Consider the following 23,745-nt stretch of genomic DNA (forward strand, 5'->3'; position numbering starts at 1 on the left):
AGCGGGCCGTGCCAGGCACGACCCGTTTAGTAACAGGCCGGGCCAGGCACGGCCCGTTTGGTCTGTGGCCCGGTGGGCCTCGGCCGGGCCCGGCACGGCCCGATGCCCATCTCTATCTGGAAGGTGGCATGGAGTTGCTTACTGACTAGGTGTTTGTTAGCCCGACAAGAGGTGCGCATCACTCAGTGTTGCGAGGTATGTACGGATACCGAGGAGACTATTAATCATGTCCTCTTGCGCTTTTCCAGGGCTAGGGACATATGGAGTAGGTCACCTGTTCCACTGTCCCTCGCGGTGAAGTTGGTACAGGATTTTGATTCATCGACTGAGAGCTTCCATGCGGAGTCCTAGCACTGTGGAGGCGGGGATTTTATGAGCATACCTGGTCTATCATATATGGTTGGCCAGGAATGCCAGTCTATTTGAGGGCAGGAGGTTATTTCCGAGGATGGTGGTGGACAGAGCAGCGCTTCATGCGGGGGAGGTCACCACTGTTACTACTAAATTCACTTATGGGTGGGCCAGAGACATCTGGGATACTCATTCCGCTGTCATAGTGTCCAGATTTGCCCTTATTTCTTGGGTCCTCCTATTCCTTGATCATCTCAAAGTGAACTTCGATGGCAGTGTATCAAGGGACCGAACGTCAGGAGAGGTCCGATTTGTGATCAGAGATCACCTCGGCAGGTTGATAGCAGCGGGCGGTCGTCGTACGCTTGGTCATACTGCAGTTGGTGCTGAGCTACGAGTGGCTTGGGAAGGCATCTCCTTTGCGAGGCGGGTACTGAATGCTGAGTGTATATGCCTCGAGAGGGACTCTTCAGTGGTGATTGATTGGGTGCGGGGAGTAGACAGATATGGTGATGATCATCCTTTTATCCGCGACACCCGTAGACTGATTCAGGAGCTGAGCTCTTTTTTGGCACTACATGTATTTCGGGAGACGAACAGTGCTGCAAACTGGATCGCCTTCTTTGTTGTCCAACACTCCGAAGAGATCATCTGGACTTTCTTGGAGGATATTCTCTCTCCCTTGTACTCTTTACTTTTTTTTGATCTGACAGAATGTACTCACCTAAGAACTATATGAATTGCCGTTTTCACGACAAAAAAAAATAAAATAAAATAAGGATGAAGAATTTGCAACATGTGTTGGTTAAGGGAACAAGCCATCTGGAGGATGGTCTCTTGACGAGCAGTTCAATGCTACTCTACATGGGATCAGTGTTGACACCTATATCAGCTTTTAAGACCTACATCGACCTACATCCCACCGCACTGTAAATAATTGTCATGCAAGACGGGAGCTAGAACCCGAAAGGAGAGGAAAAAGCTAATGCTAGAGCTCAATAGCCTATAACTTCAGCAAGCCGTAAGTGTGGCCTGTTCCCACTCACAGTAGCACTGCTGCAACATCCGTTCCATTGCATAAATGAGGTCCTTTTGGCTCCATCATCACCAGACACCATCAGCACCAGAAACTCTGAACCCAGATCAATGTCATTGCAGCTCTCTAGCAGCTAGCTGGCCAGAGTTGAGGTGGCAGTGCTAACCATCAAGAGCGATGGGTAAAATGGGCAATCTGTTGGAAAGAAAGCAAAGCAGCCACAAGAGGGAGACCAAAGTACTCAACTATTACTGTGGCAAAGTCAAAATTTGGCCACACATGCTAACATCTGGAATGGTGCATCTCAGAATGCCTGGAAGCAAAAGGCTGTACGATACACCAAAAGCTAGGATTGCAGATGAATCAGCTTAACATATGCTTATCAAGGACCAAGTGCGGGGGGAAATAACCATAATATGACCCCCTCCATGCGGTTGGCAACAATGAGTTTTCCCAAGAAACAAAATTTCCAGTGGATAGGCTTTGGAAAGTTCAATTCTCCTCATGAAAATATAGCCACGTTTGACAAAACAAAGTAAAAATAAATATTTGCATGCAACACAGTTAGAAATAAAATGAGGTCCATGCTGGTAAGGTTAGAAAGCACTCAAGTCACTTGGCATCTGAGCATGGAATTAGTTCTGATATTACTTAACCCAAGTAGCCGTTTTTTGATAAGGTTTGCAGTAAAACATTAACATGCATCAGATAAGTCAATCAAAAACAACATGAATCATCAGGCTGCAGGTTTTCTGGCTGCTGTTATGATGAGCATGGGCCATAATGATACCGAATCAAGAGCTGGATGACAAACAAAGATGTAGTCATCCATGAAAAAGTTTATCGTGTATAAAATATATGAGCAAAATTTGAAGCCAGAAGTCTCATAAGCAACTGGCCTTATAGGCATCCCAGCCTTGAATTCGATACACTCTAGCTGCTTCAGCTGGATTGGCCGCCTTGATAATTCCACGGCCAACAATGATGATATCACTACCCCTATCATGGATTACCTGCAAAGCAGTAAAAATTCATTGCAGAAGCAAATAAGAACTCCACAATAAAAAATTTGTTACAATTATAAGTTCCTAAACAGCTCGAGAACCTATAGAAAAAAAATACTTTCACCACTGCACCTGGATCAGATAATAACTTCTTTTATGCTTATTGTTACTTCTGTTTATATGATGTCATCAAATAAATCACTCATGACCTTAAAACCAGTAAGGCAAAATTTTCTTTGCTGATTGTTCAGTAACGCAAGGGGGAAAAAATTCAACCTCAAAGCAAAATCAAATTCTAGTAAATAAAATTATAATGAATCAAGAACCTGCTTGAACACATTATATTTCTGATTTGTCTGCTTAATCTGCTGCTATCATTGAGGGTGGGAGAAGAACACTAGAATCAAAAAAGTTGCTTCTTCAGGGTTCCATAAAGTTCCTATAAACCCCAGAATACTTTTGTATCCTGTGCGATTTCCATATAGTGTTCAGGAGGTATTAGAACCTATTTCAATGATGCAAGCCAAAAGAAAATATTTAACCCAATAGAGGTAGGCTATGGTACTTGAAAGAATCTGTTTTAGCCTCCATAATGGCAACATCTTTGGAAACATTAAGACCCAACAAGGCAGGCCTGCCATGTAAAAAGGAATGTAGTAAACCAACCATCCAAGAAAAATCTACACATCTAGGCACATTATACTTCAAAGTTCTAATTTAATTTCTAGTCTAAGGTTTCTTCCTCTGGTATAAAGCTCCTTTTCTAATGGCTGGTCTAGTATCAGATTTACAAGGCAGGAGGACAAAATATTTGAAGCATAAGAAAATCAATCCCAACAATGTTCTGATATGCCAATGAGTACAATCAATCCACAATAAATCAGAAAATAACACAATAAGGGTAAAACTCACTGAATGAGGTGTGTTGTACTGCTGGCCTAATGAATCCCCTCCAGAAACCATTTGAACTCCTGGTGTGGCATGGATGAATGCTGGATCTACTGGTCCCCCTTGCCATGATGCTGGATTCACTGATATAAATCCAATGACAAAATCTGAATGTTGCTCGGCTATTTGGACTGCAGCAGATGTGTAATTGCCCGTAGCTAGGTTACCGGATGAGCTCATTTCAGCAAGCAACAAGAGTCCCCTACCTCGAGGTAAGCCCTTTGAACATCAAACAAAAATATGCACAATAAAATTAGGGGCAGGTTACTTCTTAAAACACAGGCAAGGATCAGTTAGTAGGCTCAGACAACCTTCAACTTCAGACCATCCACAATTCCAGGCCCAGATATTATGTGCGCATTAACAATATCTGCCCAGTCCAAAATGCGGAATATGCCTCTGAAGAAATAAATTCAAGAATCTAATGTTAAACAGAAAATATTGACAATTACGAGTCAAAGAAAATTAAGATAAACAAGTAATATGCATTACAATAACAAGAATCTATCTCACCCCTCATATTGCATGGTTACAGTATTTCCAATGTCGGCAAACTTACAGTCTTCAAATATCAGGAAGTTATGCCTTTCTGCAATCTTCAGCCAGATACAAATAACTCATCATAGCCGACTTGGAAAAATAATATGTACATTCTTGATATAGGAATCACTCTAAGATAGAGATAATTTGACATCATTCAAATAACTTAATGGTTATTTACTGGATTATGACAAAAAGAGTCATTTATTGCTAATGGTAAAAACTGGAAACTATAAGAATGATTAGCTCATATATAAGTTCCTCTGTAAGTCAAATAAACTCCAATTTACCTACCTTTAGAAAGCTTAAGAGCTAATCCAATGTTTAAAAATGTAAACTAACCCCCAAAAAATCAGTTTATAAAAGGTTATCTAGAAAGAGGCAACATATACTTCCCTTGTATTAAGGGCAAAAACAGCTGAAACTATGGTAAGTACACATATCATCTATTATCAATGAAATTATGGTAAGCCCCCAAATTGATAGTAATAGCCACTTCAGAACTAATGCGCAATCAAATACTGTGTCCCTTCAAATTCTTTCCTCCAACCACATCCAAGAAGCTACAGTAGGCCTTGCTCCTGATTTTGTTTACATGACGTTCTGCACAAAAATCAACCTATGTTCTACTCCATAACCCAAACCCCCATGTCTTCATATGCCAGTTCAACTATCTACCCACCCTTCTTTGCAACAAGGCACCTGATAAGTGAATAAAGCCCACATGATATGATATATTTAAGATTATATTGACAATAAACCCAATATTTGTTGAATTTATACCTAAGCCCCTCATAACTTTTCAAAACTAGCTATAAAAAAATCTTGATAAATGGGAAACCATATATAAATTCCTATTTTAACAAATACTGAATACTTCCATGTATCACCTCCTAAATTCCAATCTATAAATTTCTTGATATGAATACCTGTTGCCCAAGGTGACAAGCCAAGAGGGGGGGGGGGGGGGGGTGAATTGGTTTCTCTTATTTTTAACTAACTTACTTATGTTAATTGATGAGTTAGTGAAATAAACAAATCACAATACAAACAATAAGAAGTATAGTGGTTCGGTGCTCTCCTTAGCACCTACGTCCACTCCCCAAGCGACCCCTTGGGAATTCACTATAATCCCGCGGATTACAGTTGGATTGTTTTCCGGGCTCACAATCCAAAAACCTTTACACTTTGGTTTTCCGGGTTCACCAAAAACCTATGTTGGTTTTACGGGCTCACCAACGAACCTATGTTGGTTTTACGGGCTCACCAACGAACCTTTACAATTGGTTTTACGGGTTCACCAATCAACATATTCCGTTGGTTTTGCGGGCTAACCAACTAACCTTTACAAGGAGTTTAATAAACAAAGAAAGAAGATTTAAGCTCCTAGATAAGCAAATATAACAATATAATCTACAAAGAAGAGTTTAGAGAATAGTTATCGCTTGATGTGACTTCTCTCTTCTTTGTCAAGGATGCTTCACTCTTCAAGGGTGGATGGAGCTCTTAATGACTCTTTGAATCTGCTCAACCACTTTCTTTTGACTCTTGAATGAAGCACTTGGATGAAGAAGATTAGGGCACTTTCTCTTTCTTGTGTACACTTTGATATTCTTTGGAAAGGATGTTCTCTATGATGAATAGTGCCACTTTAAATAGTTTTCTTCATCCATTGGACAAGCCCCAATGGTTAGAATTCAAAAACTAGCCGTTACTCACTGTTGGAAGGACAAAAAGTACTTCTGCAGAACTAGCCGTTATGCTTCTGCCCGTGTTTGGGTCGGCTCAACCTGTCCTTGGGTCGACCCAACTTTCACTTGGGTCGACTCAAACTTTCCTTGGGTCGACCCTCTCAGAACCATAGAAACTTGCAATTCAGCCTTCCTTCACTTGGGTCGACCCAACATTTCTTTGGGTCGACTCAAGGTTCAGTTGGGTCGACTCAACTTCTTCTTGGGTCAACCCTCTCAGGGTTTCCAGAGAACCTTTTCTATCATCTGTTCTGTCTTGCCTTTGGGTCGACCCTCTCAGGATTTGGGTCGACTCAAGCTTGGGTCGACTCAACTTCATCTTGGATCGACCCTCTCAGTATTTCCAGAGAACCATTTTCTGAGTTGTTGAGAAGCTTGAAGTTTGGGTCGACTCATGCTTTCCTTGGGTCGACCCAACTTACTGTTCATATGTGCCATTTTTGCATAAGTGTGCCAAATGCTTTCTTGATGTGCCGGGGTCGACCCAATCAACCTTGGGGTCGACTCAATCCACACTTTGCTGTAACTCAAGATTAGATTCATCCAAGTAAACAATGAAATGCATCTTTAACTTGTTATACAAATATACTGAGAGTAACAGACTTATAAATGAAGTATCGAATTAACTTATAACATACTCTCGATTATTGCTTGTTAATCATCAAAATAACACTATCATCCTCAATCTCCCCTTTTTTGATGATTACAAAATATAGAGTATGAGCCTATTGATACTTATCTTAAAATCAGTTTTAAAAGGGCTCAAGTTGCTGAATTTCAGTTTTTCAAATATGAGAGTGAAGTCTCCCCCTATTTCATCCAAATATTTCCAATTTAACTTTTTGAATTGCTCCCTCTTTCATTTATATTTCATTAAAGATGAAACTCCAAAAATTCGAGATAAAGCATGAGTTTCAGGTTATGTATCGAGGTGTGAAAGGTGCGGCCAAATTCTGAAATTCTATGTGCCAAATTCTGAAATTTAATAGAAATTTTAGATTTGATCATTCTCATTGTTACAAATTGCTCCCCCTAAGATGTATATGCTTTTCCATTATAATTTTCAATTTGTTTTACAAGTTATTTCTCTTTTCTTACACAACTTATTTCTCTTTCTTTACTTCTCCCCCTTTTTGTTATCATCAAATAGGTGCATGGGAATAGACACAATAAATAACAAACATTCAAACTTCATTGATCAAAATAGGAACATTTTAGTACAATCATGCCAAAAACAAAAGCAAATACAATGTTCCTCAATCAAAGTTCAAAGTACATGATAAACACAAAATACATATGAGAACTAGATACCTATCCTAGGCTCTAAACAGAAATACTAATATCAGCCTAGGGAGTATCTAATGGTTGGGATCTAGTCCTCATCCTCCTAGTGTACGTGGCGAGGGGAGGTCGAGCCTGGTGAGACTGAGTCTGTCGTGGAGCACGATGAGCTGGATGACTCTGTGCCGAAATCTCTGACTCAGCAGCCTGTGGCACAGATGGTCCATGAGTCTCTCTCTCCGTAGAGCTCCCATCTGCTCCCTCAGATCACTGATATCAGCAGACATGATGTCTAATCTGCTCGTCAGCCCATCAGTGATAGTCCTCGCCTGAGCTGACAAAAGCTCTGTCATCCTACTCCAGAACTCATCTGTATCTCCCGCAGGAACAGATGACGATGGTCCAGCCTCTGAAGGTGCAGTAGGATGATCCATATGCTCCTCATCCTCAGGGATAGGGTCTCCAATATCTGGTGCATCACCCTCTGGTGCATCACCCTGAATCCCTGCTCCAGTATGAACCCACTGCCCGTTCACTTTCTCATAGCCCATGCGTATAAGTGATCGTGCAGTGTATGTATCAGTATGAAGTAACTGCCTGGAGATCTCCCCCTCGACAGATATGTCGTGCTGTCGGAAGATCAAGATGAGTATCATACCATAAGGCAGGGATACTCTGGAGTTGCAGATCACCTTCCTCATCTGCCTCAGGATCATGGCCGGGAGATTCAGGGGAATACCCTGAATAATATGCTCCATCACTATAGATCTCGCTCTGTGATGAGATCGAATCTCCCGCTCTTCGGAAATAAAATCCTATTTATGATGCTGAGCAATAACCTCATTTCTGCAGAAAGAGAGCTTGCTATTACCTTCTCCGAAAAGTCGAAGTCTTCATTCTCCATTATCAACTGCAGGGCTCTCATCTTGTTTTCAGACTTTTCTGGAGTGGCTCCTTCGCAGGGAAGATGAAGCAACTCACTCAAACTCTCCTCGGAAACTCGAACCCTAACTCCTCGAACTTCCGAAATGAGCCATCCCATTCCAGTTTTGAGGAAGGCATAGAACTCCCGAACTAGTCCGGGGTAGATCATCACATCTAGGGAGCAAAGATACTGCCAACCTTGCCTTCGGATCCATTCCCCCAAACGGAACCCTTCTTGATCAAAGAACTCGGAATGGATCCTTCTCCCCGTTGTAACCAGTCTCCCCGCAAACTTTGCAAGTTGTACTGAGGGGGAAGGAGGAGGTGGCTCTGCACGTGCCTCACGTTGTGGAGACACTGTAGATGGCTCCGTAGCATGTCTTTCCTCACGTTGGATCCGTGAGACTCTTCCGGATCTCTTGGCTACGGCTCTTTTGGGTCCCATTTCTCCAAGATCTTGAAGTAATCTAGCGTTTGGAGTTGATTGGAGGAGTTTGGAGTGTGGGGAATAGAGTTTTCAGAAGAGGATAAGGGCAAACAGTGCCCTAAAAAAGCTCTCGGGTCCCCCTTTTAACAGTGGGGTCCCGACGTTGGGTCGACTCAAGAATTTTCTTGGGTCGACTCAACGTTGGGTCGACCCTATTCTGGGTTGGGTCGACCCAAGTTCAGAATTTTTTTTTTCTTCCTTTTTGCTTCTAAAATTTTTTCTTGCTTCCAATCCTTATGAATTCTTTCTGGGACAATGATACATGAGTTGGGAATCTATAGATGACAATTTTGACTCATGTTTCATGGATTTTTAGAAATGGGAGGAATGTATCATGAGACTGCTTGCTCCCTTTTATATCTCTTCAATAGAAATGATCACATATGCCTAATTCCCTCCTTAGCGTGCAGAATCTATCTTCACTTAAGGGTTTTGTAAATATGTCAGCTAATTGTTTTTCAGTGCATATATGCTCAATACATATGTTTCCATTTTGCACATGATCCCTAATAAAATGATATCTTATTTCTATATGTTTGGCTTTAGAATGCTGAACCGGATTTTTAGTAAGGTTGATGGCACTAGTATTATCATACTTAATAGGAATATTATCTAGCTTAACTCCATAGTCCTCTAGTTGTTGCTTAAGCCATAGTACTTGAGCACAACAACTACCAGCAGCTATATATTCAGCTTCAGTTGTTGACAGTGCCACTGAATTCTGCTTTTTGCTAAACCATGATACTAAGTTGTTTCCTAAGAATTGACATGTTCCACTAGTGCTCTTCCTATCTAATTTGCATCCAGCAAAATCAGCATCTGAGTATGCAAGCAAATCTAGACAGGAGTCTCTTGAGTACCATAATCCTATGTTCGTAGTTCCTCTTAAATATCTAAGGATTCTTTTAACAGCACTTAAATGTGACTCCTTAGGATCTGATTGGTATCTAGCACATATTCCTACACTAAATACGATGTCTGGTCTACTAGCAGTAAGGTAGAGCAAGGATCCAATTAGTCCTCTATAAAGCTTAATATCAATACTCTTTCCTTTTTCATCTTTGTCTAGCTTACTAGTAGGATTCATTGGAGTGCCTACTCCCTTATGATTTTCATTCCCAAACTTCTTTAGTATTTCCTTTGTATACTTAGTTTGATGAATGAATATACCTTCTTTAGTTTGTTTGATTTGTAATCCTAGAAAGAAACTTAGTTCTCCCATCAAACTCATTTCGAATTCTCCATGCATTAGATCAGCAAATTCTTTGCAAAGAGTATCATTTGTGGCACCAAAGATTATGTCATCTACATATATTTGTACCACTAATAGATTTTCGTCCTTTCTTTTGAGAAACAGTGTTTTATCTACATTTCCTCTACTAAAGTCATTATTAAGCAGAAATTTGCTTAATCGATCATACCAAGCCCTAGGTGCTTGCTTCAATCCATATAATGCCTTATGTAATCTAAACACATGATTTGGCAATTCATGATTCTCAAAACCAGGAGGTTGCTCTACATATACTTCTTCCTCTATAAAACCATTTAAGAATGCACTTTTTACATCCATTTGATACAATTTGAAATCCATGAAACATGCAAATGCTAGAAGTAATCTAATAGCCGCTAATCTAGCTACAGGAGCAAATGTTTCATCAAAATCTATCCCTTCTTCTTGATTGTATCCCTTAGCTACAAGTCTAGCTTTATTTCTTATAACTAACCCATTTTCATCTAATTTATTTCTAAAGATCCATTTTGTTCTAATTACAGAGTTATGCTTTGGTCTTTCAGTTAATGTCCATACATTACTTCTTTTAAATTGATTTAATTCTTCTTGCATGGCATTTATCCAATTAGTATCTTTTCAGCTTCTTCATAAGTCTTAGGTTCTAATTGTGAAACAAAAGCAAGATAATCATTCAAATTTCTGAGAGAGGATCGAGTTCTTACCCCTTGAGATGGATCACCAATGATTAAGTCTTTAGGGTGTCCAGATGCATACCTCCATTCCTTTGGCAAGTTTTGAGATTGTGGTGGCACGCAATCATCTCCCTTATCTTGAATTGGCACGTCATCAATATTCAACTTTTCAAAGTTAATAATTCCTGTATCATCATCAAGAATATTTTCTTTCCTAGCAGACTCACTATCAGACTCATCAAATATGATATTAACTAACTCTTCGACTACAAGGGTTCTTTTATTGAATACTCTGTATGCTCTGCTAGATGTGGAGTATCCTAAGAAGATACCTTCATCTGACTTGGCATCAAATTTACTTAGATCCTCCTTACCATTGTTTAAGATGAAACATCTACATCCAAATACTCTAAGATATTTAGCAGTTGGTTTCTTATTCTTCCAAAGTTCATAAGGAGTTTTCTTGGTTATTGGTCGTATTAAAACTCGATTTAGAATATGGCAAGCAGTGCTTATAGCTTCAGCCCAAAAGTACTTTGGAAGATTTGACTCACACAACATCGTGCGTGCTATTTCTGCCAATGTCCTGTTTTTCCTTTCAACAACCCCATTTTGTTGAGGCGTTCTAGGTGCTGAAAATTGATGTGAAATACCATTTTTATTACACAATTCTTCAAAGTGTTGATTTTCAAATTCAGTACCATGATCACTTCGAATTGCTACTAAGGTGAGCTTCTTTTCATTTGTGATATTATTATAAAGTTTCAAGAATTCTGAAAATGCTTCATTCTTATGTGCCAAAAATGAAACCTATGTATATCTTGAGAGATCATCTACAATAACTAGTCCATACTTCTTCCCTCCTAGACTCGCAGTTCTAGTGGGTCCAAATAGATCCATGTGTATGAGTTCAAAAGGCCTAGTTGTTGATACTATATTCTTTGATTTGAAGGATGATTTAGTTTGTTTTCCCAATGAGCATGGTCCACAGATTTTGTCCTTTTCAAAAATCAACTTTGGCACATCTTTTATTAATTCCTTATTGACTAGTTTTGATATTAATTCCATACTAGCATGTCCTAGTCTACGATGCCAAAGCCAACTTGTTTCATTTTTCTTTTCTTCATTAGTAATTAAGCATAATCCATTTTTCTTGCCTAAATCATGTAGATCTACCATGTAAATATTTCTTTGCCTTTGTCCTACAAGTACAATGCTATTATCTTTAGAATTTGTGATTATGCATACTGATGCTTCAAATGTGACTTTAAATCCTTTATCACAAAATTGACTTATGCTAAGTAGGTTATGTTTCAAACCCTTAACTAATAAGACATTTTCTATGAAAATAGATGGAGTAATGAAAATTTTACCCTTTCCAATGATATACCCTTTACCATTGTCTCCATAGGTTACTACTCCACCCTTCTTAGATTCCAAGGTGACAAATTGGTCTACGTCACCGGTCATGTGTCTTGAACAGCCGCTATCTAGATACCATCGTTTTTCCACTTTATTAGCTGCAGGACACCTCTGCAATAAAGATCAAGAAAGAGCTTTAGGTACCCAAACTATGTTGGGTCCTTTAGGGTTAGTACTTGATGTTCCTTTTGGAACCCAAACTTTCTTGAATTTAATCTTATGATTATTACTCAATTTGTTTTGACTGGACTTTCTATAGTTACATTCATATGCTTTATGTCCTAATTTATTGCAGCAATGACAAGTAATATTTTCATTTTTAGCTTTAACAAAAATGTTCTTTAAGTATTTTTGTTTCCTATTTGTTTTGTAACCTAATCCAGCCTTATCATATACAGCTTTTTGACTATCAAGAATCATATTTAATTTGGTTGAACTAAGTGTAAACTTATCTACTAAGGATTTATATTTTTCAGCATCTTCTTTTAACTTGACATTTTCAGCAATTAGATTCTTGGTTTCATTTGTGAGTTTCCTACTTAATGTTTCATAGTTATGAAATAGTTTTAACTTATCTTTAATAAGAGATTGATTTTCTTCTTTTAGAACTTTATTTTTATTGATTAGTTTTTTTATGTTCTTCCATTAGTTCTAAAAATGCATCATGTAATTCATCAACAGTAAAATCACATTCAAGTTCAGAATCTACCTCATCGTCATTGGCCATATGACACATTTGGGCCGTCTCTTGATGATCTTCCTCTTCTGAACTTGACTCCTCACTTTCACTCCATTCAGCCATGAAGTTCTTCTTTTTCAGTTTTCTTGCCATCCATTTCAATTCTGGGCAATCTATCTTATAATGCCCGGGTTTGTTACACTCATAACAAATAGGAGTTTCTTTTTCCTTTTCTTTGTCCTTACCCTTTTCTTTGCTTGAGCTACCTTTGAAAAAGGGTTTCTTTTTATGAAATCTATTTTTACCTCTCATAAACTTTCTGAATTTTCTTCCAAGCATAGCCATTCCTTCTTCATCCAATTCATCATCATCTGAATCTTCCGACTCAGTTTGTTGTTTAGGGGTGGTAAACTTTAAGGCAATAGGCTTTCTTCTCTTGACCTCATCTTCTGAATTTTGCCTCATGGTCAACTCATGGGTCATGAGTGATCCTAGAAGTTCCTCTAATTGCAATGTGTTGAGGTCCTTAGCTTCCTGAATTGCAGTTACCTTGGCCTCCCAAACTCTTGGTAGAGACCTGAGAATTTTTCGCACCAATTCAGAGTTAGTATAAGACTTTCCTAAACTCTTAAGCCCATTTATAATTTCAGTAAAACGAGTAAACATATCAGTTATGGACTCAGTGGATTCCATTTTAAACAGTTCATACTTATGTACTAATATGTTTATTTTTGACTCCTTAACTTGATTAGTCCCTTCATGAGTTACCTCAAGTTCGTCCCAAATTTCTTTTGCGGAGATGCAAGTAGATATTCTATTAAATTCACTTACATCTAATGAACAGTAAAGTACATTAATTGCTTTTGCATTTAACTGTGCTAATCTTCTATCACTTTCATTCCAATCCATTTCTGGTTTGGGTATGATAGCGCCCTCTATATTAAGTGTGGGTGTGTGAGGTCCTCTAGTAATGATGTACCATAATTCATAGTCTAAAGCTTAAATGAATATCCTCATCCTAGCTTTCCAGTATGTGTAGTTTGTGCCATTAAATAGAGGTCTATTTGTGGATTGCCCCTCACTCATAGAACATCCCACTTGGGTTGTCATGATCTTTAACTCTTGATTGTGAGATCAATAAGTACTATTGGAGCACCTTGCTCTGATACCACTTGTTGCCCAAGGTGACAAGCCAAGAGGGGGGGTGAATTGGTTTCTCTTATTTTTAACTAACTTACTTATGTTAATTGATGAGTTAGTGAAATAAACAAATCACAATACAAACAATAAGAAGTATAGTGGTTCGGTGCTCTCCTTAGCACCTACGTCCACTCCCCAAGCGACCCCTTGGAAATTCACTATAATCCCGCGGATTACAGTTGAATTGTTTTCCGGGCTCACAATCCAAAAACCTTTACACTTTGGTTTTCCGGGTTCACCAAAAACCTATGTTGGTTTTACGGGCTCACCAACGAACCTATGTTGGTTTTACGGGCTCACCAACGAACCTTTACAATTGGTTTTACGGGTTCACCAATCAACCTATTCCGTTGGTTTTGCGGGCTAACCAACTAACCTTTACAAGGAGTTTAATAAACAAAGAAAGAAGATTTAAGCTCCTAGATGAGCAAATATAACAATATAATCTACAAAGAAGAGTTTAGAGAATAGTTATCGCTTGATGTGACTTCTCTCTTCTTTGTCAAGGATGCTTCACTCTTCAAGGGTGGATGGAGCTCTTAATGACTCTTTGAATCTGCTCAACCACTTTCTTTTGACTCTTGAATGAAGCACTTGGATGAAGAAGATTAGGGCACTTTCTCTTTCTTGTATACACTTTGATATTCTTTGGAAAGGATGTTCCCTATGATGAATAGTGCCACTTTAAATAGTTTTCTTCATCCATTGGACAAGCCCCAATGGTTAGAATTCAAAAACTAGCCGTTACTCACAGTTGGAAGGACAAAAAGTACTTCTGCAGAACTAGCCGTTATGCTTCTGCCCGTGTTTGGGTCGGCTCAACCTGTCCTAGGGTCGACCCAACTTTCACTTGGATCGACTCAAACTTTCCTTGGGTCGACCCTCTCAGAACCACAGAAACTTGCAATTCAGCCTTCCTTCACTTGGGTTGACCCAACATTTCTTTGGGTCGACTCAAGGTTCAGTTGGGTCGACTCAACTTCTTCTTGGGTCGACCCTCTCAGGGTTTCCAGAGAACCTTTTCTATCATCTGTTCTGTCTTGCCTTTGGGTCGACCCTCTCAGGGTTTGGGTCGACTCAAGCTTGGGTCGACTCAACTTCATCTTGGGTCGACCCTCTCAGTATTTCCAGAGAACCATTTTCTGAGTTGTTGAGAAGCTTGAAGTTTGGGTCGAATCATGCTTTCCTTGGGTCAACCCAACTTACTGTTCATATGTGCCATTTTTGCATAAGTGTGCCAAATGCTTTCTTGATGTGCCGGGGTCGACCCAATCAACCTTGGGGTCGACTCAATCCACACTTTGCTGCAACTCAAGGTTAGATTCATCCAAGTAAACAATGAAATGCATCTTTAACTTGTTATACAAATATACTGAGAGTAACAGACTTATAAATGAAGTATCGAATTAACTTATAACATACTCTCGATTATTGCTTGTTAATCATCAAAATAACACTATCATCCTCAATACCCAAAAGCGGAAGCCACTATTGGGCAAGAGTTTTGCATCCCACATTAATGAATTAATATTTACAAATAAAGCTCTTGCGTTTTATATTTATATTCATGTCCCATGACTCAAACTGTGTCTCCACCTGTTTTTTCCTTGTGCAAAACACGTCTAAAGAACGGAAATCTAGAAAGATTTTCTCCAACTGACAGAAAAATCCAAGAAATCTAGAAGGATTTTCTCCAATTGACAGAAAACTTCTAGCAAAAGTCTGAATCAAACTATCACCAGGTCAAACTGGACGGCAAGAGCCATGGGAGACATCATGCTTCATGAAGTAAATTTTACACCAAAAAAGTTCCTCCTTCATCCACCTCGTTGAAGCTATTTGAGACCTTGATTGTTTTACTTGCAATGTTTAAGTACAATGATCAACCTATAAAAATGCAATAAAACAAGAACTGCAAGATGACAAGCTAGAATTTTGGATTTCTATATCACCAGCTCTTTCTAGATAGTGCAGATGTTCGTTATTTGTTTAATTAACAAAATTCTTGTCAGAGTATGTGTGGTTCAATAGGTTAAGTGAAGATACCACGTAGATGTTACAGTAACTTAAAGTGTCAGATACGTATCTGCTGCCTTTAACATTTTATGCTAGTGGACCGATATATATAGCTTTGATAATATTGAGGCCAAAGTGTCATAAACTTACAAAGATCTCATGCTAGATGGCCAACTGAAACAGTGGGACAGAACAAGGTCCATTTCAACAGTATATAGAAACCTTGGTAGCAATTGTTGATAAGGACTCATAAAACCAGCTTTAAAGGACAAATAAAGCCCCTGGCTATGTGTATGGCAATCAAAGAGAATGAATCACTACAGAGGCATATAAACAATTACAAGTTATGCTTGGCAAATTAAAGAATGGATGAAGGGTGCAATAATATTAGCATTTCAGCACGTATAAGAAATGTTAAAGAATATATATACATTCTTTGGTCTCATTGACGCAAACTAAATACAATTAATACAAACTAGTCCTTGCCACATGCTCTATACATGACTTGATTAAAAGATAGATAGAATTGGTAACTATAACATAAAAGAGAGAAAATAAGACTTAGGAGTCCTGCAGCTGTGGAGGAGGGTTGGAAACAAAAACAGGGTGAAGAACACTGGATCCCACATTTGAAGCTATTATATAGTATATAAATAAAGACATGTCCATTAGCATCAAAAAATAAGAAAAAAAAGGGCAATTACATGGGGCAGTTATGGGTCCACATTAGTGAGATTAGTTTATACAGGTTTCTGTGTTAAATATATGTGTGTTGTATTTGTGTGCATCAATTGTTAGTTCACAAATGAGCACAACGATCACACCTTCCAAAGGAATATCAGAACTACATTGAATCTATGAATGATTGTATGGCTGTACATGCTGTTTGAATATTATCTAACATACACGAATCAAAAATATTACATAGAGTTCAAAAACTATAGTGGTTTATGTTGTTGAAGGGAGACATACTGAGTGGAGCTGAGAGCCAAAATCTGATGTAAAATCAGGCAATATATCCACATGTGTTTTCAACAAGCAAATCTCTGGTCCAATCTGCAGAAAAATCAAACAGATTGAACAAGTGAAGTACGTTTATCAACCATACAATGCTTCACCTAAGCTAACTAGTATCAGAATGATTCCTCTGTTTGTTACTAATCCAATAGAATCAATCATGCAAAAGAGACATCTGCGATGGAAAAACTAAAAATTGATAATCCACATGACAAGTAATCACAGATGAATCAAACTATCAAATGAATTCTAATAACATTATTCAAATTAAATGAAACCCGAAATGAGACGACTACTATAACTATTTAAAAATTGTCGTTAACTCTTGGAAAAAGAATAGCTTAAACAAATCGTTTGAAAAGGCCACATACGTTTGTGCTAATGCTACATACATCTAGATCATCACTACAAGTATACATAATGCATTACAAAAAGGTTCTGACTTTCAAATCATCCATTATACAGTTCTGTTCTTTAAAATTTCAGCAGGCTAGAATCAATAATTAAAATACCAGTTGGTATCTCGGTAGGACAAATATGGATAAAAAGATGAAAACTTAATGCAAAAGTTCGCACCTTGTCGGCGATATCGAGCAGTTCCTTCGCAGTGGAGACATCCGCCGCAAAACAGAGATTGCTCTGCTTTTTCTCCATCACCTCAAATAGCCTCTTTCCCATTGGGTTTTTCGCCATCCCCGCCCTCTCCCCATACGAAACCCTAACCCTAGACCTCGGCGCCGCCGCCGCCGCCGCCGCCACGACGGCGACCCTTCGGTTGGCATCCAAAAACGCCCGGACCTCGGCGGCCTTCTCCATGGACACCCTCCCGTGGGTGACGAGAACCCGGAGGACGTCGGTGAGCGTAGTGAGCGAGTGGAGGCGGATGCCCTGGGCAGCGAGGTTCTCGCGGCCACCCTGCTCGCGGTCGATGACGACGACGGCGTCGCGCACCTCGAGGCCCTCGGCACGGAGCGGGGCAGCGGTCTCGAGGACGGAGGTGCCGCTGGTGACGAGGTCCTCGACGATGAGGCAGATCTGGCCAGGGCGGAAGGCGCCCTCGACGGCGCGGCCGGTGCCGTGGTCCTTGATCTCCTTGCGGCGCATGATCATGGGGACGGAAAAGGAGACAGAGAGGACGGTAGCAATGGGGAGGGCGGTGTACGGGACGCCGCAGACGAGGTCGAAGGCGGCGGCGGGGGCGGGGGCGGGGGCGGAAGAGGAGGAGGCGGCGAAGAGGAGGTCGGCGATGCCGGAGAGGAGGGAGGGGAAAGAAACGATGAGGCGGAGGTCGATGTAGATGGGGGAGGTGATGCCGGATTTAAGCTTGAAGCTGCCGAATTTGACCGCCCCGATCTCGTGGAGATCCAATATAAGTGCTTCCATTCTGACGAGTTTGGTGCTTGGTTCGCGTCTCACTGTTGTATCCCGGCCGACGCAGAAGACGAGGGAGGGGAAGATAGGAGGAGGAGAGGGAGAGCGACTGGGTGGGGCGCCGGGCGGCTATCGAGTGGGCACCATGGGCTTATTTCTTGTGAGGAATAAAGCGGAGGACGGCTAACGCGCCGCGTGCTGCCACGTTGGATTCTCCACTCCCCTTCGGCTGCAAATGAAACTCGTTCCTTTTTTTTTCTTTTCTTTTTTTTTTCTCTACCGACAACTTACACTAACCTCGCATAAGTATTGCCTACAGAATCAAAAGCTAAAATGCTCCATAATGATAAAGCGGCATTTGATATAGGGTGATCGTCCCAGGATCAAAGATGATGTGAGTGGAGGTGATGAGATCACCGTGTTTGGTTGCACCACGGTAATCCTACGTAGCGGTAATTCTAAATCACCTCCACTCCTCAAATCACCGCCCAACCCGGTGATGGGATCAAAAAGTTTCGGATTTCCCGGTATTCCACCAATTAGTAATCCAAGGTTCCAGACATTTATTAAATAAGAGAAAGACCCACCAGGGCAAAAATATTATACCCGTCCTTGAGGTCAGGAATCCAAGATCATCCCAGGGCAGTGATCCTGGGTTGAAAATTAAAGACAAAAATACCCCTTAATTTAGCCAAAAAATTGATATATCAATATACCATCAATGTAAATGTTATATATATATATATATAATATTATATTGATATTATATATTATACTATGATATATTACTAATCATATTATTATTCTATTATTATTGAAGGATAATTTTAAATTATAGTAGAAATATATTATTTTCTTTTATATTTATATAATGAAAATATTTTATATATTACTCCTTTTTATCTTATTTTCCTAATCAAAATAATTATTAGTATTAAAAAATCTATTATAAGCATAAATAAAAATATTAATTCTATAATGAAAAATAACATATTTTTATAAGATTAATAATTTATAAGAGTAATAAATATATTTTTATAGAATATATTAATAATTAATATATTTTATATGATTAATCAATATATGATAAGGGCTACTAAAAGTAGAATATGCGACAAAATTATGGGCCTATTATAAGAACTAAAATATAGACTTACATTTTTGATTCATGAGAATTAAAATACATAAAAAATTCATCTAAGATATATTAGGGGCATTTGTGGTATTATGTGGTCCGAGATCTTGGATCTCCTTACTATATACTAAATAAGTTACTTATGGATACCTGGAGATTTTTAATCATTGGACTATGGCTTACCAAACATATTGATCTTAGATCACTGGAGATCAAATTACCCCAGCATTTAGATCATCGGGAATCTTAGATTACCGTGGTGATCCTGTTGGGGTTACCAAATGTCTCCTAAAGGAATATGTACATTTAGGGTCTAGAGAAACAGTCCAGAGTGATGAGTAGCAAAGGAGGTGACTCGGTCAACAGTTCTGTTCACCTTTCGAAACACATGCATAGCCTGGAAGATATCACACTCATACAGTAAGCGTCGGACATCCCCTGAGATCGGCTGATCGGTGAACCCCGCCCCCTTCCGTAGAATCCTCTCAACCATCTCCACTGAGTCCCCCTCCAGAATGATGCATCGAGCCTCCAGAACTCACCTGCCGAGCTTTCAGCCTTCTTGATCCAACTGCATTACTCTCGCATAAAAGACACCCTCTCATGCGGACCTAAGTTCCGCCCGCAGAACAGATGGCTCGAAGTTGTGCCGCCCTCCTGTCGCAATCAGCCTGGACTTGCAATCCCTAATCACAAAGGCAACACCGGCGTCTCCACTATCAGTCAAACTACCATCAAAATTCACCTTGAAATGGTCAGAGGATGGGGGCTTCTAGGATGTGAGCACATACCTAGGATCTAAAGCAGCAGTGGGGGAGACCCAGATATCCTTAGCTAACCCAGATGAAACAGTCACAGTAGCCTCGATGACCTCCTCGGCCAACCGGATAGCTCTATCCACCACAACCCTCAAAGGGCCCCTCCGACTCTTGAAGATCTGTCGTTCCTATTCAGCCAGATATGTGCGCAGAATCTATGGTTTTATTGATTTGCGATGGCCAAGAAGCCCTTTTCTCCGGCGATAGCGGTGAGAAAGTTGGATCCTCTTGCTATCTAAGTGCCTGCATGAAGGGGCCCAAATGGCACCGAGCATCTGGCAGGATATCAACGAGCCTTCAGACCCTCCTAGGTCGCTCGCACTGTAACAAAGCGTGATCCATGGTCTCATCCAACTGGCGCCCACAACACTGAGGTTGGATGCCTAGTTTCCACCTGCATAGCACCAATCTCGTCAGCAACCCACCTTTCAGAGGAACAGGGCCACCCTCGGATGAAGACCGAACCTCTAGATCCAAGCACAGTCCTGCCTCGAATGCTGCCCACTATGAAGGATGCAATAGATATCTTTCACTCTGACTCTAGGGTTGCATGATGTATTCCAAGCCCTCACATCTAGACAAGCACTCCCTAGAACTAGCAGCGACCAGACTCTCTCTGCGAGGTGTTCCCCAAACAGATAGCTAATCCGGCTGGTATCCCATCTTGCCCCCTTAGGGCAAAGAAGATCACAAATCCGAAGTCCGCCCGTGTCCTCAACATTGACCATGGTCGGCCAGAGCCTCACTAGAAGAGTGTCCATCCAAGGGTCCTCCACTACATCTACACTGCACCCATCGTCGATCAGTCACCTGAAGTTAGCCAAGGCAATGGGTACATACCTACAGATCTTCCGCCAAAGGAAGGAACACCTCCGGCCACTCTGAGCTACTTTGCTCGCCGTCACCGATCCATAGAGGGCAGTCATCACCTCACCCCAAAAGCACCACGGCTCAAGTACAAGTCTCGCCGTATTCCAAGCAATCAGCGTCTCTCTCCTCGTAAGAAAAGACTAGACACCCAGCCCTCCCTTGTGAGTCGACTGGCAGACTATCTCCCATGCCGACAGATGCACTCCATGACTGCCACCATGTGAGCCCTAGAGAAAGTTTTGGAGAAGTCGCTCAATTCTCATCAGCATAATCCTCGGGACAATATTGTTGGATATGAGGTATACCAGCGTAGAGCTCAAGACCGACTTAACTAGTGTCAACCTATCCAACATGGATAATGAGGCCGTCCTCTAGCCCTCCAGCCGCTCCTAGATACGCTGCCCCATGCTAAGGCACTCTAACACCTGTAGTCTCCTCTCCGTAATAGAGACGCTCAAATAGCTCCTCGGCCCCCTGATCTTCTCCTTCGCCCGAACTCCATCTTCAGACTGAAGCAAATGGTAGACTTGTGAAGGTTCACTCTTTGCCCTGATGCCTCGTAGTAGTCCTCCAGGACACCTCTGAAGGCCAATGCGTCCCTTGTCCTTGCCTTGACAAGGAGAAGGCAGACATTTGCAAATAAAAGATGGGAGATCAGCTGGGGCACTAGGGGCTGGCACATAGGCATCTAACTCCCGCTCTCGACAAGCAACTTGTAGGGTGCGAGATAGCACATCAACACAAATGATAAACGAGTAGGGGGACAAGGGGCAACCTTGGCGAAGCCCAATGGCAAAGTGGAAGAAAGGCAACGATAACCTATTGATCAGGATGGAAAAAGACGGCCTCTGCACATAGCCAAGTACCCAGGCTATCCAGATTTTGTGGAAGCCAAAGCTCTCTAATACAAACCTAAGGAAGCACCAACAGACTCTATCATAGGTTCTCTTCACATCCAGCTTCACTGCCATGTAGCTCTATCGCTTCGGAGCACGTTGCAGATCCCACATCATCTCCTGGATAATCAGAACATAAAAAATAGGGTCACTGATTCATGGATAACATAAAGAATAGGGTCACTGGTTCATGAATAACATTAAACTTTAGGAACACACATTAGGGTCATTGATTCATAAGGCTGTAAATGGGTTGGGTCGACCCGAGACCCGACGCGGCCCGACCCGCGTAGATCCGACCCGACCTGAATTTTAGGACCCATGGGTCCGGGTCGGGTCCTAAAATTGGATCCGAATCATTTTCTGGGTCGGGTCTGGGTTCACCGAACGGATCTGACCCGACCCGAATGGATCCGAAGAGAGAAAGAAAGAGGGGGAAAAAGCAAAACAGAGTTTTTTTTTTTCTTTTTTTTGTGTGGGTCGTGGCACTATTGGTCCATGAGGATCCTCTCTTGGTCTATTACACTGTTGATACCTCTGGTGTCTCGGTAGCAGGCTTTTTTTTCTTTTTTTCCTTCTGTTTTTTGGTTTCTGTTTTTTTTTTAACTTTTGCAGGGAGCAAGAGAGGGAACACCGAACTGAATATGGGTCATGTGCCAGTTTTCTGCAATGGAATTGGATTTTGGAAGAAGGTCTGGGATTTTTTTTGCCCTCGTGAGAGGGGAGCCGGGAGACACCAAGTTCCGTCCAATCAGTCATATGGACAAAAAATAGTGTGATATGAAATTTGGCTTGTAGACCGACTTACTTAGTAAGTCGGGGGTCATCTGTTCTGACTGGAGGTCAATTGCAAGTCTTTCAAGTCATAGGTCACCCATCACCTCATAATTATGATATGACCAAATTAGAATTGCCCAAATCCTTTCCCAAAAGCACACAAAATTGGACCCGATTTAGATCCGAACCCGATCCGACGCGGACCCGGATCTGACCCGGGCTCGACTCGGACCCGACCCGATCTTCAACCGAGTCGGGTCTGGGTCCAAAATTAGAACCCGAACAAAAAACCGAGTCGGATCGGGATCATCCATGATCCGACCCAATCCGACCCATTTACACCCCTATTGATTCATGAAACAACTAGCATCATCAAATACAAAGAATATTGAAATACCAAATACACAAAACCCTAGATTCTTCTTATCTAATTGACGATTTTGGGAACAACCTCTCAGTTGAGTGCATTAGCACACCAGCAGGGCACAATTTCCACTTTGGTCGTGAAGATGGAAGGAGGGTACGAGTTGGGGAAATGGGAGAAATGGAGTCAAAATGGAGGAGGAGGAAATGAAAGGCTACAAAGATGGACAGAGGAGGGCTTAGTCGAACTGAGAGCCTAGTATGTCGGGCGCTTGGCCGAAATAGAAAAGGAAATGAGAGGGATTAGCTGGGCGCACACCTGGTTGTAATTTTTTCCAAATTTAATTTCTTTCCACTAGTAACCTTTGAGGGCAAATCGATTATTTCACACGTGCTGTTAATGGTGTTAAAGCTTGGAGGATAACTAGGCCATATTATAACTAAAACTAAATTTTGAGCTATGATTGAAAAAATTAAAATTTTTGATATTTAAATATTTCTTACAAAAAGTTGAAGAGGTATTGCTGTAATTTTTTTTATTATATAAGTAATTTTAAATAACGATGACTGCAATAGTTTTCCTTAAGTTATTGAGATATATAAAGAAAAAATATAATAGTTATTATTTTCCATTGTTTCTAATTTATTTTTATTTTAATGAACTATTATAGCATAAACAACTGATATCATTTACCTGTACTTTCTCTAGAGTAGGTCCAATTGTTTTTTTTTCTATTTGTTATATAAGAGGCTGCAAATAACAATCATCATCGCTTTAGCCATCCTTTGTTATTTTGTTGAGATAACTGATATGAAAAATATAGCAACCGTTAATTTTTTATTATCTTTTTTGTCCAAAAATGATTGTAATGTCTTGAAAAAAACTATGATTTTATAATAAAAATTATAATATCTACTACTCTGATATTAAAATTT

At 40.5% G+C, this 23,745-nt stretch overlaps 1 protein-coding gene across 2 annotated transcripts; it reads right to left on the reverse strand.

The window, feature by feature from the left end:
• Positions 1-2,003: 2,003 nt before the first annotated feature.
• On the reverse strand, positions 2,004-18,105 carry LOC103695627 (uridine 5'-monophosphate synthase). 2 transcript variants are annotated; one of them, XM_039117024.1, is made up of 6 exons: positions 17,156-18,100; positions 16,535-16,618; positions 3,853-3,935; positions 3,651-3,738; positions 3,304-3,558; positions 2,004-2,400 (listed from the first exon to the last, which is right to left on the reverse strand). In XM_039117024.1, the coding sequence occupies exons 1-6, from the start codon at positions 17,960-17,962 to the stop codon at positions 2,272-2,274; spliced, it is 1,446 nt and encodes a 481-aa protein (XP_038972952.1). In that variant the 5' UTR covers positions 17,963-18,100; the 3' UTR covers positions 2,004-2,271. The 2 variants fall into 2 exon arrangements, with proteins under 2 accessions (XP_038972952.1, XP_038972953.1); XM_039117025.1 differs by lacking the exon at positions 16,535-16,618 and having other exon boundaries at positions 17,156-18,105.
• Between the last annotated feature and the right edge of the window lie 5,640 nt (positions 18,106-23,745).

Source organism: Phoenix dactylifera, unplaced genomic scaffold (genome assembly GCF_009389715.1).
Source record: "Phoenix dactylifera cultivar Barhee BC4 unplaced genomic scaffold, palm_55x_up_171113_PBpolish2nd_filt_p 000164F, whole genome shotgun sequence".
Classification (NCBI taxonomy): Eukaryota; Viridiplantae; Streptophyta; class Magnoliopsida; order Arecales; family Arecaceae; genus Phoenix; species Phoenix dactylifera.